Below are 14,630 nucleotides of genomic sequence, written 5' to 3' on the forward strand. Positions count from 1 at the left end.
TTGTCTATGCTCATGCAGCAACAAGTCCAAAAGCACAATACTGTTATAAATTCCCATGGCACCTTAGCCACTATGTATCAATAATAGTGATGTTCCTACTGATGTTACCTATGTATGAAAGCTGCCAATCAATACATGGCCTATTAATTATTTGCTCATAGCGTTGTTGGAGCTACTTAGATCTGGACAAATCTGTGGGAAGGGTTTGGCTGAACACCTATAATGGTAATTTGAGATGCTTCACAGCTGTTTTGAACTAGCATGCAAACAGATATGTTGCAGCATTCTCAGTGGGCACAGAATACTGGCTATTGTGGTCAAGGGGAAGAGGAATGGAGTGAAGCAACTTAAACCCTAAACAGAAGCACTCTACACTGCAACATTTTGTTACAGGACCCTACTTGTTTTTATCTATTTAGACTACTAATGGACAGAGTTGGTTTTGGAAGAAATCACCTTGTATGGTTACATTTTAAAGTGTCGGGCAGCTTAGTATTTTTTCCTCCATTTCTGCAGCCTTCCACAATTCAGGCAATCATTTTGTTAAATACATTTTAACTTTGGAATTTATTTATTCCTGAAGGAAACAGATTGGGTCTCTGGGTTCCCTTCCATTCATATAACTAGTCCTTCAGTGAAAGGAAGAGCGTGTGATCCAATGGAAGCTTCCACTTAGATGAAAATTGGCTCCTCCATTCTATATCATACTACCTTTTTAATCTGTGACATTATCTCACATGCTGTCCCTATGAGCCCCCCAAACGTTGGGAGCAGATTTTTTGAGGATTCAAGTTGCTACATGAGGGAGGGGAAATATGTGAAAATTGCTTTTCTTCTGGTTATGTGTTTGAAGTGCCCTTTCTGTTGCTGTGGATGGAAATTATTTCCTACCTTTGAAGAGCTTCTTAAGTTTCACCTGACTATGTTGTGTATATTGAGTGTTCTTGCCACTCTGGTGCTTCTCTTCTGGTCACATGTGATCTTTTAAGGCAGTTGTTGTCCACACTAGGCATGCAGATAGCTGCTTGTAGCAAGCTCTGAAATAGGCATGCATATTGAAAAGTGCAACACTCTTAAGAAAACTGAGCTACATATTTGCCAGCAATTGTAGCAGATTTCAGAACTGAGTGGGATTAAGGCAGGCTCAATTTGTAAAAGAGGGTCTTTCTGTTTGCATTAATATTGATGGTCATTTCTCCAATGCAAAGGATTAATTTTAAATAGAGGCTGATTTAGAAAACAATGATGTCATTCTATCCCTGTTCTAAGGGGCATGACTTGATAATATTTCTAAAAATGCACAGGCTGGTCATTACTGCTCTATGGTGAAGAAAAGCTACTCTGTGATGCTTAGAGGCACATATCTTTTATGGCTAAGTTTTGACTCTAAATACAGGATTTGGAACTGAGCCCTCCAACCTTCCAGTTATTATGTGAATGACTATGAGTAATTATTTCAAAATAATCACATTAACTAGCACAGGGCAACTACTTCCATTATAAGCAAGTGTTTAAGTCATGGAGTAGTATTTCTAAAGGTCTAGTAAATTGTGACATATTTGCTAGCCTACATGGAAAGGTAACTGTGATCTGATGAAGTATCCATTAAGAAAGCTCATGCCACAGTAAATTATTAGTTAGTCAATATAATGGAAGGCCGGGTTTTTAAATCAAAGTAGTGGCGAATGGAAAACTGATCTGTATAAAAGGTTGGGGGAAAGACACTTTCTAAATTAACACATGGCTCATATTTTATATAGAGGAAAAGAAGTGTAAAATCTCTATTATGTTACATCTGCAGCAGCAACGCCAGGCAGGTCCAACACCAGTACCAGGCAGGTCCGGCACCAGCAAGCAGCCGCACCATTCTTCTGTGAGTTTAATAGAATCAGAAGTAGCATATTCCTTTTAATTTACTACTATCATGTTTGTCCTTTCAACAGTCCTGTGAGGAGGTAGAATACTATTATTTCCATTTTTCAAAGAGAACTGCGGCTAAGGGTCACATTTATAGGGAGTCTGTAGCTGAGATGGGACTTTATCTTCTAGATTAAAGTCAAGGTCTCTGTTCATTGACTCTCAAGTTAGACCAACCTGAATAAAACTGGAATGAGGAATTAATACCAAACTGAAGTATACTTGAAGAGGAAAATAGATGTTGAGTGTGGAATTTTTATATAGAACTGAATTTTAAAGCTGAGCAGGTTTGAGGCCACAGACCATGCTCACTGAGTGAAGTAACCTCAGATATGACATAATTTCATTAGCTTTTTTATGTTTTTGAAGTATGAATAGGTCTATTTCGGTCTTGCATTTATGTCTTAACTGTTTAAAACTGATCATTATGAAAGACAAAAAATCAGGAAATGTTAGCTGCTAAGAGTACAGGGTAATGTTTAGATGGGAGCAAAGTTCAAAAATCTGGAAAAGCACAACTCCAAAAGTGTAGTTAACTTACTTTATATTTGATGCAGGAGCACTGATCCAGGAATTCCAAGCCTTAGCCACATTTTAATAGATTCAAAACTGAAGAACCTAACAAGACATCACATGCATTAGAGTTTTCAGTGGGAGTTAAAAATACTACATGATCCTTTTGCATCAAAGCAAATGCATTTTGTACCTTAAAGCCTTTTTTATTTCTGTAGATCAGTATTCTAGCAAATTTAATGTAAATGTTTGGAGTTTAGATGTACTTTTTCTTGCCCTTCAGTGGCAGAAGACACTTGGTGTTATGGATATCTTTTGTTACTACCCTTTAGTATCTGTTTTATTTATTTGTTAAATTTCTAACCTACCCTTCCTCCCAAAGGAGCCTAGGGCAGCAGTTTTCCTTGTTTTCACAGTTTGGGCTAGCTTTATAAGCACTATTGTTTTAGTTTTTAAGTCTGTAAGTAATACTAAATTAATTAAATACATGTCTATAGTTAGTTATATGTTACTTGCCTTCTGACGGCTTACAGAAGAGCAGCAGTTCATTGCAGTTTCTGTACTAGGCACAGGGGAGGAATGAAGTGATTCATGCCTTCTCCACCAGCCTGTTCATTTGTCATGCACTTGCCTGTGGTTGTCAGGATAGTGCCTAAATACAAGGCTGTTTCAAAAACACTTAGAAATACTGATAAATTATGTTAATTTACCTATCTGATTTAAAAAAAGAATTGTGGAGTGTGGACCTCCAGCTTGAGCTCATTTCTCTTTAATTTGGTGTACCTTGCTCATTATGTTACTTACTCTTCTTTAAGAAACATCAGAGCAGCTTATATCCAACGGTGTTCCATCCAGGCACTTTATGTCACACTAGCTAACTGTTCAGTTTTGTTCAACAAAAATAAAGATGCATAGGAGAGTGTCCTGCTTACAGAGGTTTCTAGGTGGGCTTCAGGGAAGATTCTAGCAGTGTTTGAAATTAACAAGGCGCCAGGTGCATTTTGCACCTGACTATTGGCCACTTGCAACCAAGTGAAGATGCCTGGGCATGGCACCTGACATCTCCGTCATCTGGAGAGTCATGCCTGAGGATCATTGGATCTTGACACACACCGATACCCCATCCTGTAGAATTCTATCAGTTATATTTTACATGCACAATCAGAATGAATTTCAGGAACCAAAATGCATTTTTCTGTGCAGCCTGAGTAGGAGCAGTGAAAAATGTTGTAGTTGATTGTTGTAGTTTGCCTTCACTTACCCCACCCCACTGCCCTGCTCACAGTTGTGAAGAATATTCCTATGTTATGAATGGTCACCATTAAGAAAAAGAGGTAGGAATGGGCCAATATATATGTGGACTGTCCCTGGATCAAGAGACTTTTCTTTTTTAAGTTCTCAAAGTTCTTAATCTAGCTGTTTTAACTGTTAACTAGCCAAATGTTTAACTGATAATCACAATCAGGCCCATCAGTTGAAAAATAAGACTTTAGAGCCATCTTGCCGCCAAATGGCAAGTATACATTCTGTTTTGGCGACTGCAACCTTAGTTTAAGAAGCCATTTGGCGCCTGGCTTATATGTGAGTTTCTAACACTGGTTTCTAGGCTTTGTTGGAACTGCCATATCCCATAGCTCTACCACACATTTATTTAATCACATTATACCCTACCATTCCTCCAAGGAGCTTATATTAGCAAACGTGTGGTTATCCTATATTCCCCTCAAAATCTGTTTGAGGTAGGTTATCTGAAAGAGAATAGCCTGGTTTGCATACAACACTCAGTGCAATCCTAACCATGTCTACTCAAAGTAGGTCCTATTGAATTCAATGGGGCTTACTCTCAAGTAAGTGGAGTTAGGATTGCAGCTTAAGTAAAGGTTTATTAAACTACTGTATGTTTAATCATTTGATTTTTTTTTTCTAGTGGCTTAACTAGGTTTGTTTACTGTCAAAAAACAAACTCACTGTTTGTTGATTTAAAAACCTTGGTTAATTTTAACTGTTGCTTGGCATTATGTGCAAAACACTGTTCCTTTAAGTGTAGCTTGTTTGGCCACCCATCCTGGATGCTCATTAAGTCACAAAGGCACAAGACTAGAGCACCTGGAAGACAATAACAAAAAACATGCACGAAGCAAGCTGCTGAAGCAAGCTGCAGTTTCTTTGGTCATCTATGAGTTAACTTGTGGTTAACCATGGCTTAGTGTTGCATGAACAAGTCCACCTATTGTTTTCTGATTTAGAACCATGAGATAGTTTTGATGCAAGTACATCTTATTCCTTTGCTAAGCAGAGCACTCTTGAAAATTGAAAACTGAAGAAAGCAGAGAAGGCTTTTTCTCCTTTTTAATTCTGATTTTGTTTTATGGGGTAAAAACCACTTCACAGCCTGAAATGTATTATTAAAACCATGTATGTGGTGATGGTTGTATACATGCATATTCACACAGGTTTGGAAGAATATACTTTTGGAGGGACAGTGCACTCACCTTTCCCCAGAAAATATGAAGAGTGCTAGGATAGACAGTTATTAGTATTGTGTTGTTGGTTTTTCAGTGCTAGTAGAACCACAGACTCACTCTAGTAGAAAGAACTGCTACTAGGTTTTGGGACGGGAGAAGTTAGCACTTGCATAGGACCACAGGAGAGGGTCCTGGTGTGCACTGGTGGAGGAAGACGGGTGCGGGGTGAGTGCACCACCCCCGGCAGTGTTATCCCAGTGGGGTGCCATCATGGCTGCCCCCCCCCCCCGCACTGGGCACCATGCCCCTGCAGGCGGCACGCCCCTGGGATGTACGCCCACCACGCCCCCGCTGCTCTCCCCCCCTCCCCCCGGTGCCAGAGCACCCCCACTGCTGGTTTGTTTGTAGTCATGGTGGTTAAACCCCTAGAGGTGTGTGATCCTAGTGGGCTTGGGGGTGGAGATCCACAATCTGTCAGAAGAAATCACTGTCTCCAGCCCCTCAGATATGCCTGCCCAAGCATTGCAGGCCAAGGAGCTGCCTCTGGTACCTCCGCTGGCTGCACAAGAGCCATCTCCTCAGGAGGTAGCTGGGAGTCTCTCAGATGCTGAGCTGGTCCTTAACCCCTTATCCATTGCCTAGAACACAGAATCTCTGGCATGTTCAAACCTAACCCAATAGAAGGACTACTTGTCCAGTCTAGGAACTCAGCTGTTTGCTGTGCTTACACCACTCTTCAAAGGGGATGTGTGGCTTGTTGGTTCAACATCTTAGCTCATGCTTAGCCATGCCTTTTGGCTCTCTTATACCCACTGACTCCTGTAACCTGCGACTTGCCTTATGTACCAATCTGGTCTGGAAAAAAAACCCTTCAGAAAAACCGGAGTTGTGAGTTCCAGTTCTTTTTCAGTCAGGGGGAACTAGGACACTATTATCCTGATGCTGTGGTTTTAGGCATACTGTGCTACACATAGTTGATGAGAGAAGTGAAGCATTGCCCATGTGGGTCTGGTCAAAGATAACCATGTGAGAAAAGCTTGTTGAATATTAGGGTTTTCACCCATGTTACTGAACTTGGCTCAACTCAAAAAGGGTACATTCTTAATTAGTTCCTCTTACCTTTGTCGCCCAGTGATGAGAGAAAGCCCAGGTAAGCACCTCCATTTTAAATATAGGAGCATGCTGAATTCACACTCTCTGGCTTCCTTTTCTGACCTAATCACTTTCTTGTCCAAAGGCGGCAGCTTTGTGGCAGCCTTCATTTTCTGTTACCAGAGCCTGCTATTAGAATATTTATCAATCTTGCTTAGTTCAAAAGATGGTGTCTGTAAGCTCATGTTTTGGGGGAAGAGCATTGTTGTAGGTGAAATCAGCTTAACTAGGTATTCAGCTAGTCACATGGTGAATTTGGAGGATTTGTTAGGATAAAAAAAAGTTAGTAAGCATCTTATACACAAGAAATTATTATAATGCATTGAAAAATGTTATTCATTTTGTATTTTTGTAACTTTACTATTGCTATTTATTTTTATTGTTAATGTTCAACTTGGTTTGTGTAAAAAAAAATGTAAAAAAAACACACCCCACAACTATAGACCTGTGATTCAATATGGGGTAAACCAAACCTGATTTTGGAATCTAGTCAGGTAAGTTATCTTTTACTTTCACTTTACCAGTGTGTTGCTTTACAGAGTAGCGCAAGCAAAAAAAGACAGATTCCTGCTCTTAGGCTCTTTCAATAGTAAATTAGAAGGGAGAGAAGCACAATCCTATGTTCTATCTCTTCCACCCTCCTTGAGCCAAAATTCCTGGCAGTAGCCACTGAATTAAGTGTAGTTTGTACTTAACTAATGACAATAAAAGCAGGAGTTGCATTAGGTGGCCCAAAGTACTACATGGCAGGAACAGGGGTTCAGTGCTTCCTTTAAAATAGCTGCTAGTTGGTTTGAGATAATCCTAGACGAAAATGAGCCACATACACAGTAAGTCATAAGAGGATTGTAAAGAAGTGTTTTGAAAAGTAACTACAAAATAGCTACTCTTGTGTTTATCATACACTACTGTTAAGATTCTCAAACTACCCTGGGTGGGATCCAGACTCAACCTCAGTAACTGAATGAATGGAGGGCTGATTTTGGTGATTACTCCCTGTGCCCCCCCCCAAAAAAACACCCTGCTCTGGAGCTGACACTGGGGAGGGTGGGATTACTGAATATAGTGTCTCCCTCTTCTCCTCCTCCTCCTCCTCCTCATAAATGCTTGTTCTCTAGAGCTCCCACAAAACCCCTGTTGATCTTGGCATTGCCACTTATTTTAGGAAAGTGGAAGAAGTAAAAAGCTGTTCTAGTTCAATAAAGCATGCTATAATCACAACTAGACTAAAAATCATTGGTGCTGAAGCGTAACAGTGGCTGAATGCTGTAACAGCTTTAACCTGACCTGATCCTGGCTGTAATCCTAAATCCTGCAATCCCCTTTGCCGTGGTTCATTATCTCTGATGTCTACATTTTTAAATGCTCTGTTCAAGAGGTATTAATCTTCATTTGAATTCCTTTAGTACTGAAGGTCACTTATAGAAGGTCACTTATTTTAACTTATTGGTGAAAATAATAACCATTAAATTTGGACTGACATGCAATTGTTTAATCTAAAATCTTTACCAGGAGGCTCTCTTTATATACAGTTTATCAGTTTTTTAAACCTCAGATCTTGCCTAAACATGATATCTTAATTTAAATTATTTTCTGAATCAGGGGTTTTCAACCTTTTGAGTCCACTGCTCCTTTGACCAACTACATTCTTTCTGCGGCACCCTGCAGGGCTCAGGAGCCCAGTTATGTCACCCCTTGCTTGCAGAGCTGGCAGGCTCTCACCCTTTTTCAAACACCCTCCCTTGTGGAGTGGAGTGTTCCCTAAGCCTCCTCTCCGCCCGCCTCTCCTTGGAAGTCCTCTGGGCAGCTACTGTTGCTGTCCATTGCTCTACATCAGTGTTCCCCAACCTTGGGCCTCCAGCTGTTTTTGGACTACAATTCCCATCATCCTTGACCACTGGTCTTGCTAGCGAGGGATGATGGGAGTTGTAGTCCAAAAACAGCTGGAGGCCCAAGGTTGGGGAACACTGCTCTACATCATTAACAAACACAACTTCCATCTCTTTTTCTGTTTAGTTTGCTGTGACATCTGAGTTTCAAAACTATAGATTACCTTTTGCTTTGTTCTCCAAACCATCAACAGAAACCATAGTTCTGAAATAAATTTCCACTTTGGTAGAGAGAGCAAGCGATGCTCATGGTTTGGTGTTTAGCTGCCACAACAAACTAGGGGTAGCCTTAAACAGGCAGTCATGGGGAAAGAGGGAGTGTGTGAGCTCATGACTTGTTTCCCAGTCCTTCAAACCATTGTACCGTTGTATTGGGTGTTTATAAATCAGGATTTTAAAGGGGATGCCTGGCTTCTGAGGTGGGGAGGAATAATTTAGGATGAGCTTTTGACAAAAAGAAGCTCTTGTAAGACTGAGAACAGACATTGAAATTAAGACTAGGAGTTGATCATAACTGTCCGGCACAATGTGCATTTTAAGAATTGTAGCAAGTTCATAAAAGGGATGTCATTCATTTCTCTCCTCTTGGGAAAAATTATTTGCAGACTATCTGGCCAGCTCAGAACTATCCCCAGCTACCTTGCCATCCCTCCCTCCCTCCAGAGAGAACTTTTCCCCAAACAAACCCCATTTCCAGGTGAGGCGGTGAAGCAGGCAGAATCCAGACCCACGACTTCTTACCCCAGATCCAAAGACAGATGCCCCATTTTCTTTCATTTTGTTTCCAACCCCATGAGCCAAGATCTTGCTTTTTCAGTCACTAAATCCTCAACCCCCCCTAAAGCTTTGTTTTGTTGAGATGGAAATCTCCCTCTAAATTGCTGGCTGAAAACTTCTGTTCTGCCAGTCCTATGCAGACAATGAAGAGGTATCTCCCACAATGGGTTACTGATCTTTGTTTTTAACTTTGCTGTTTTTAACTTTTTAGCATTTTATGCTTTTATTGTATAGTTTTATTTTTACTGATGTTAACTGATTTGATACATTTTGGTATACATTTTAACAAATAAAGTAGTATTTATGCCATTAAATTTATATGCTGCTAGATTTCAGAAAAATCTCAAAGTGGTTTAGAAGCACAGAGCAAAAGAGACAAATGGCAAAGTTCAGGTGGGGCGGGCTGAGGAAATGGGCAAAAGTTGCTTAACCCTCTTCACCCGTGAGATTCCTTCATTAGCTTAAAAAGTCTTCTGCGGATGGAAGGAATGTCTCCATGAAAGGCATTATATAATATCCATTCTGTGAAGTCTATAACCGAATTCTGTTGAATGTCCAAAAGCAGTAAAGACTGTTGCTTTACGTTTTCAGAAATTGGAATTTCTAGATTGCATGTCTGGACTGAGGGTAGTGTTGTTTTTTCCTAATAACCCATAGAGTTATTATTATCAGCAGACAAGTTTACATGATGTACAAACTAAAGTTTATTTTGAAGGTGAAATGCATATAAACACACTAAGTTTGTAAGTTCTTCCTTGATTCAAGAATACTTAAATGTTGGGCAAAACTATCATCTTACATCCTTCCTTTGTTTTGTTTTTGGCAATAGCTTACCTTCCTTTCTCTCTGCCAAGTTTCAATTCCAAGAAGCGACAAAGTGTAATTTTACTGTATCACTTCTTGTGGGAGCAGAGGGAGAGTGATTCATGTTGACTGAGATAATGTGTCAATACAATATCCACTAAGATGGACACTGTCATTTTACTATGGTAACTCATCCATCAATTCAAGGAAACCAAGAGTCCAGTCTAATGCCTAATCCACTGCTTCTACTTCCTTGGCTGTAATTTGAGCAGGTGGAGCATTTCTTCCTAATTTCATTGAAACAGTAAAATAGTAAAAATGAAAATTTCACATATATTATGACCTGTTTTTCAAAGCTGCCTGTTTCCATGCATCACGTTTTCCACATTCCTTTCCACATTCTTCTCTGCTGGTTCATTGATCTCTCTCATACCTTCAACCTAATACTCCCCTCTAGTAAGAGAGAGAGAGAGAAAGAGTGTGTGTGTGTGTGTGTGTGTAGGAACAATATAATTATGCAATTCTCTTTTAAGCAATCATAGGAAAATAGTGAGTTCGCTTTTGAATGGTTCCTCGGGGTCAGTGTTTTTTAAAAAAGAAAAGATTGCGTCTGTTGCAGATGCTCTGCTACACACAGGTCCTAATTTGCTTGAGTGTGGAAGTATAACTTGCCTCTGGAACAAAATGTGATTCTCTTACCAACTGAATCCCATTTAATTTATGTCTAGTCATGCTGAGGTAACATGAAACTTCTTCTTTTGAGGCAGAAGACCGTAGGTGTCTTATTTGACTTGTACAGCTTCATTCCTACCCCATGGGTTGTTGGTAACAGCACATTCCAACAAAGCAACATGGTTTGGTAGACCACATAGCCTCCAAATCAATGAAAAGTACGTTTGATATTTCTCTATATGCTTAGCATTGCTTTTCACTAAAGGTTGGCCAAGCAGGTCATTGTGTGTTCATTAGGCATCCTGTCTAAACTTCTTTTGTCTGTTATTTTTGTATTGCACATAGGTTAGACTGCTGTGTAGTTTTCAAATTAAAATATCTGTGTAACTTTTTTCTCTCCGCGTGCTTGCTCAGTAAAAGGACCACTTTCTCTTTCTCTCCACTTTTTAAGAAGTGTCATGGCAATCAAACATCTCTTGGACAACAGTGGCCTAGTGATGTGTAGGCCTCAGCATTCAGTGTTTCTGATAATAGGGCAAAATAGCTCAGAGGAACTTTAAGTTTTTGTGTTGAAAGTAAATACTTTTTACTTTGACCAAATACTTTTAAATGGCCAAACATTTTAAGGGCCTGTGATTTAAACTCTGATGTCTCCATTCCTGAGATCTACTGCTGTGATAGGTCTGTGCATTACAGCCAAGTCTTAAGTTGATTCCTCTCCATGACTATAAATAGTTAGTGAGTCATAGACAACTGCTCCCCAGGTTAAGTGTCCGTCAGCTGTAGACCTCTCTTTCTGTCCTCTGGTTTTCAGTGATCTTAATACTAACCTTTCAGTATCAGGTTAGAAAATCTTCACTGCTTGAAGTCTCCTTTTTCATCCTCCCTCAAAAGTTTGACCAGATTCCTCTGTCGTTAAGAAGAAAAATAAAAACATGACATTAGCTGTGCACTTTTCTGAGTTTGCTATATTACCAGTCTGGAGAGTTGAACATTATTATGCTTCTTATTTTCAGAAGACCTTGTTACAACCTGATACATGCATTGCACCTAAAGAACCCCATTTGAAGTCTGTAACTTCCTTTTCCATTCCGTCTTAATACTGTGACCAGATGCAGATTCTAGGGCTTCATATCACCTAAAAAATTTTTTCCTCACCTTCCCCCCCACTTCCCTCAGTTGCTCTGTTTACCATTCCATCCAGAAGTGTGGAGCCTCAGGCCTGGGGACCAAATGGAGACTGCCAGCCTCTCTTGTCTGGTTCTTTACCTTGACTGCACTGTGTCTTTGAACTGTAGTAGTGTATTTTGCTTGCCTGGATAGAGAGGTGTAGTGTAGGAACTGCTGAGTTTATGTTACTGAACTATATAGCTTGCCATAGAAAGATAGAAGTCACATCTGTTGCTGCAGCCACTGCTGGTATGGGGCCCAAGCAGGGTTGCCCATGAGGCAATGAGGTTCGCTGGCTGAAATGAACTCACAATCCCTAATCTAACATGATAAAGAGTTCTGGAGAACACAAAAGCTTGCACCCTATCTTGTGATATTTTGGTTGGCTTTATAAAAATATTTCCCTAATGTGGATTTTTTGGAATAAAGCTGCACAGTGTTTGAATATAGTCACTGGTCTAAGCAATGTACAGCTATATGGTAGGCACACCTGCATTTGCTCAGTTTGGGGTGATGCATGAATTGTGTCCACCTAGAGAAAGCAGATCTGGCCATAATGACACATGAAACATCATAATCCTAACCATGTCTACTCAGAAGTCAGTTCTGTTAAATCCATTGGGGCTTACTCCTAGTATATTATAAACTGTATAGATTTGATAGTGTCTGTACTTTTCTCTCTCAGTACTTACTTACTTGGTTATTCCCGAATAACCGAGTTGTGCTATGGTGTTTGTAGAAATAGGTGTGTTTTATCCTTGAGTGACTTTTAATGTTCTTGGTGCCATCCTTTGCAGTTTCTCTGTGAGTGAAAAAACCCCAAACCCAAATCCTTGTAAATTAAGCAGAGTAAAAGAGGGTATGAACACTTCTACTCTGTTGTGACAATGTGATAAACAGGTGCTTGGGATTAATACTAGATTTGATTTGGGGGTTTTTGAGTTTTTACTCCAGATGTTACTGTGTGTTTAATTGGTTTTGGCTATTCCATTATTGGTATGTTGTATTTTTTATACAGTCAAACCTTGGTTCCCGAACAGCTTAGTTGCCGAACAAGTCGGCTCCTAAATGCCACAAACCCGGAAGTAAGTGTTCTGGTTTGCGAATGTTTTTTGGAAGCTGAATGTCCGAAGCGGCTTCCGCTTGAATGCAGGAAGCTCCTGCAGCCAATCGGAAGCTGCGCCAACAGTTTCAGGAGTCAAATGGACTCCCAGAACGAATTAAGTTTGAGAACCAAGATACCACTCTAATTTGTTACTGTGTGTGTGTGTGTGTGTGTGAGAGAGAGAGAGAGAGAGAGAGAATGAATGACCAATGAAAAGGGTTAAAGGACCCTCTGGAATACTGTGGGAGGTAGCATGGAGGAGGAATTGCAGGAGTAAGGGGGGCTAGGTGAAAATCACCACCCTTCCTCCAGTGAGAGCCTCTGCTAGAGACCCTTCCACCAATCAAAGGAGCTCTGATATTTGCAGGTGAGGGTATATTTGGATCCAAATCACTGACTAGGCTCTCACTTTGACCAGTTACTGTGCTAAAAGCCTCAAAGATGAAGTAAGGGTGGCGCATGCTCATGGTAGCTTTGTATACCCAGGTTCAGCACATAATTAGGCTTTGGGAACTGTACTGTGAAAAAGCAGTGTTTTTCTTCTGATCCACCTCCATGTTCTTTGCAATTAGCAGCTATGTTGGCTGCCAGCCACATAGAAATGTTGAGGATGTGTGCCGATTTAATAAAATAGCATAGCTTGTTGTGCAATTTCAAGTTGCTTGTACACCTTTAAGTCTAAGAGCAGAGCTATAGGATTTGGAGGCCCAGGTGGTATTGCCTTCACACCTTAGAGGTGTGGAGGATCTATGGTAGATAAAGTGATTCAAGCTGTGAATTAGGTTGTGAATTCTGTATGCGAAGACTTGTTAGCTGAAGGAAAAATATATCACCACCAACGTGTCAGTTCTTTGGACAGGTATCTTTTTGGGGTGGGAAGACCGGAGAGAGACATCATCAGAATGGTGACAAAAAAGGAAAGAGGCATACCTTTTATGTGCTGATAGTTTATTTACAGATTTGTTTATTTAATTCACCTGCTTGAGGTGTTTCAAGCTTGCACTCTTTTTCAAAGACAGCAGTTAGTTGGTTCTAAAGGCCCAGATTATTTCCATTCTCCAAGTGACCCCAAATAGCCAGGAGCTCAGAAGTAATCTGAATCTTTAGAACCACAAGCATTGTACACCAGAAGTGGTTTAGTCATGCTGGCCACATAACCCAGAAAGCTGTCTGTGGACAAATGCTGGCTCCTTCGGCATGAAAGGGAGATGAGCGCCACAACCCCATAGTCGTCCTTGGCTGGGCTTAACCGTCTAGGGGTCCTTTACCTTTACCTTTTTACCCCTGGAAAAAGAGCATATCAGAGGATTCAGTTAAATCAAATGATTACCTAAATAGAATTCTTTTCAGGAGCCAAGAGCTCGTGTCTTTTTCTTTTTCTGTTACAAGACTACCGTGAACTCTGTGCATTCTGCTCTGACTCAGCTGAAAGGCTACTGTATTGAACATTTATTTTTCTAGAAAAAGAGGTGCTGGAACTCACCATGAACACCTCCCTTGTTCTCTTATAATGACAATGGCACCCACCTGAGAGGTGTTGGAACTCAGTTCTGGTGAGTTCCTGCTGAAAACAGCTCTGGAAATCTAAGTCATTCTCACAATGCACACATTGAAATAAACAGGCTTGTTACTGCAATCCATTAATCTCCGTGAGTGTACTTTGAATATTACCTGGTTGGCTAGTACTCATAGTGTTTCAGGGTGTTTTTTCCATATATAGCGTGTAAAATCTTGAGATGTATTTAGACTTGAACCTGTTCTGTTCTTACATATTTTATATGTAAATTTATTTACTCTTTTATTAGGAATTTTATTCTTACCTGCTGATGCTTTTCCTGGGAATAAATTCAGTATATCAGGAATTATTATTTATTATATTTCTGTCCCACTTTTCCTCCCAAAGCAGCCCATGGTGACAAACATCAAAACATTAAAGCAATGCAATTTTACATAAAAAATAAACATGTTAAAATATTTTAAAATAACCATTTAGAGCATCTAAAAACATTTAAATAATAATGTACCTCACAGTTATTAATTTCAAGGTTACAATATCCTGTAACTTTCAGGCATCAAATGCTTAATTAAATAGGATGTTTTTGAATAGTCACTAATGAGGGATACAACTTAGCAGGAAGGAGATTCCACAATCACTTCCGAGAAGGC

General features: G+C 40.1%; 1 protein-coding gene across 5 annotated transcripts in view; it reads left to right on the forward strand.

Annotated features, from left to right (window-relative positions):
* Positions 1-14,630, forward strand: part of PPP3R1 (protein phosphatase 3 regulatory subunit B, alpha) — a 38,439-nt gene that overhangs the window by 11,894 nt on the left and 11,915 nt on the right. Inside the window, exon 2 of one of the 5 annotated variants that reach the window (XM_083435487.1) lies at positions 1,802-1,873. The exons of 1 other annotated variant lie outside the window; for it this stretch is intronic. In XM_083435487.1, the coding sequence (XP_083291613.1) occupies positions 1,802-1,873 (72 nt within the window). The remainder of the gene's footprint in view (positions 1-1,801; positions 1,874-14,630) is intronic. 3 more of the 5 variants (XM_083435488.1, XM_083435489.1, XM_083435490.1) reach the window with 3 other exon arrangements.

The sequence above is a fragment of the Podarcis tiliguerta genome (genome assembly GCF_965153285.1).
Source record: "Podarcis tiliguerta genome assembly, chromosome: 3".
In the NCBI taxonomy this organism is placed as follows: domain Eukaryota; kingdom Metazoa; phylum Chordata; class Lepidosauria; order Squamata; family Lacertidae; genus Podarcis; species Podarcis tiliguerta.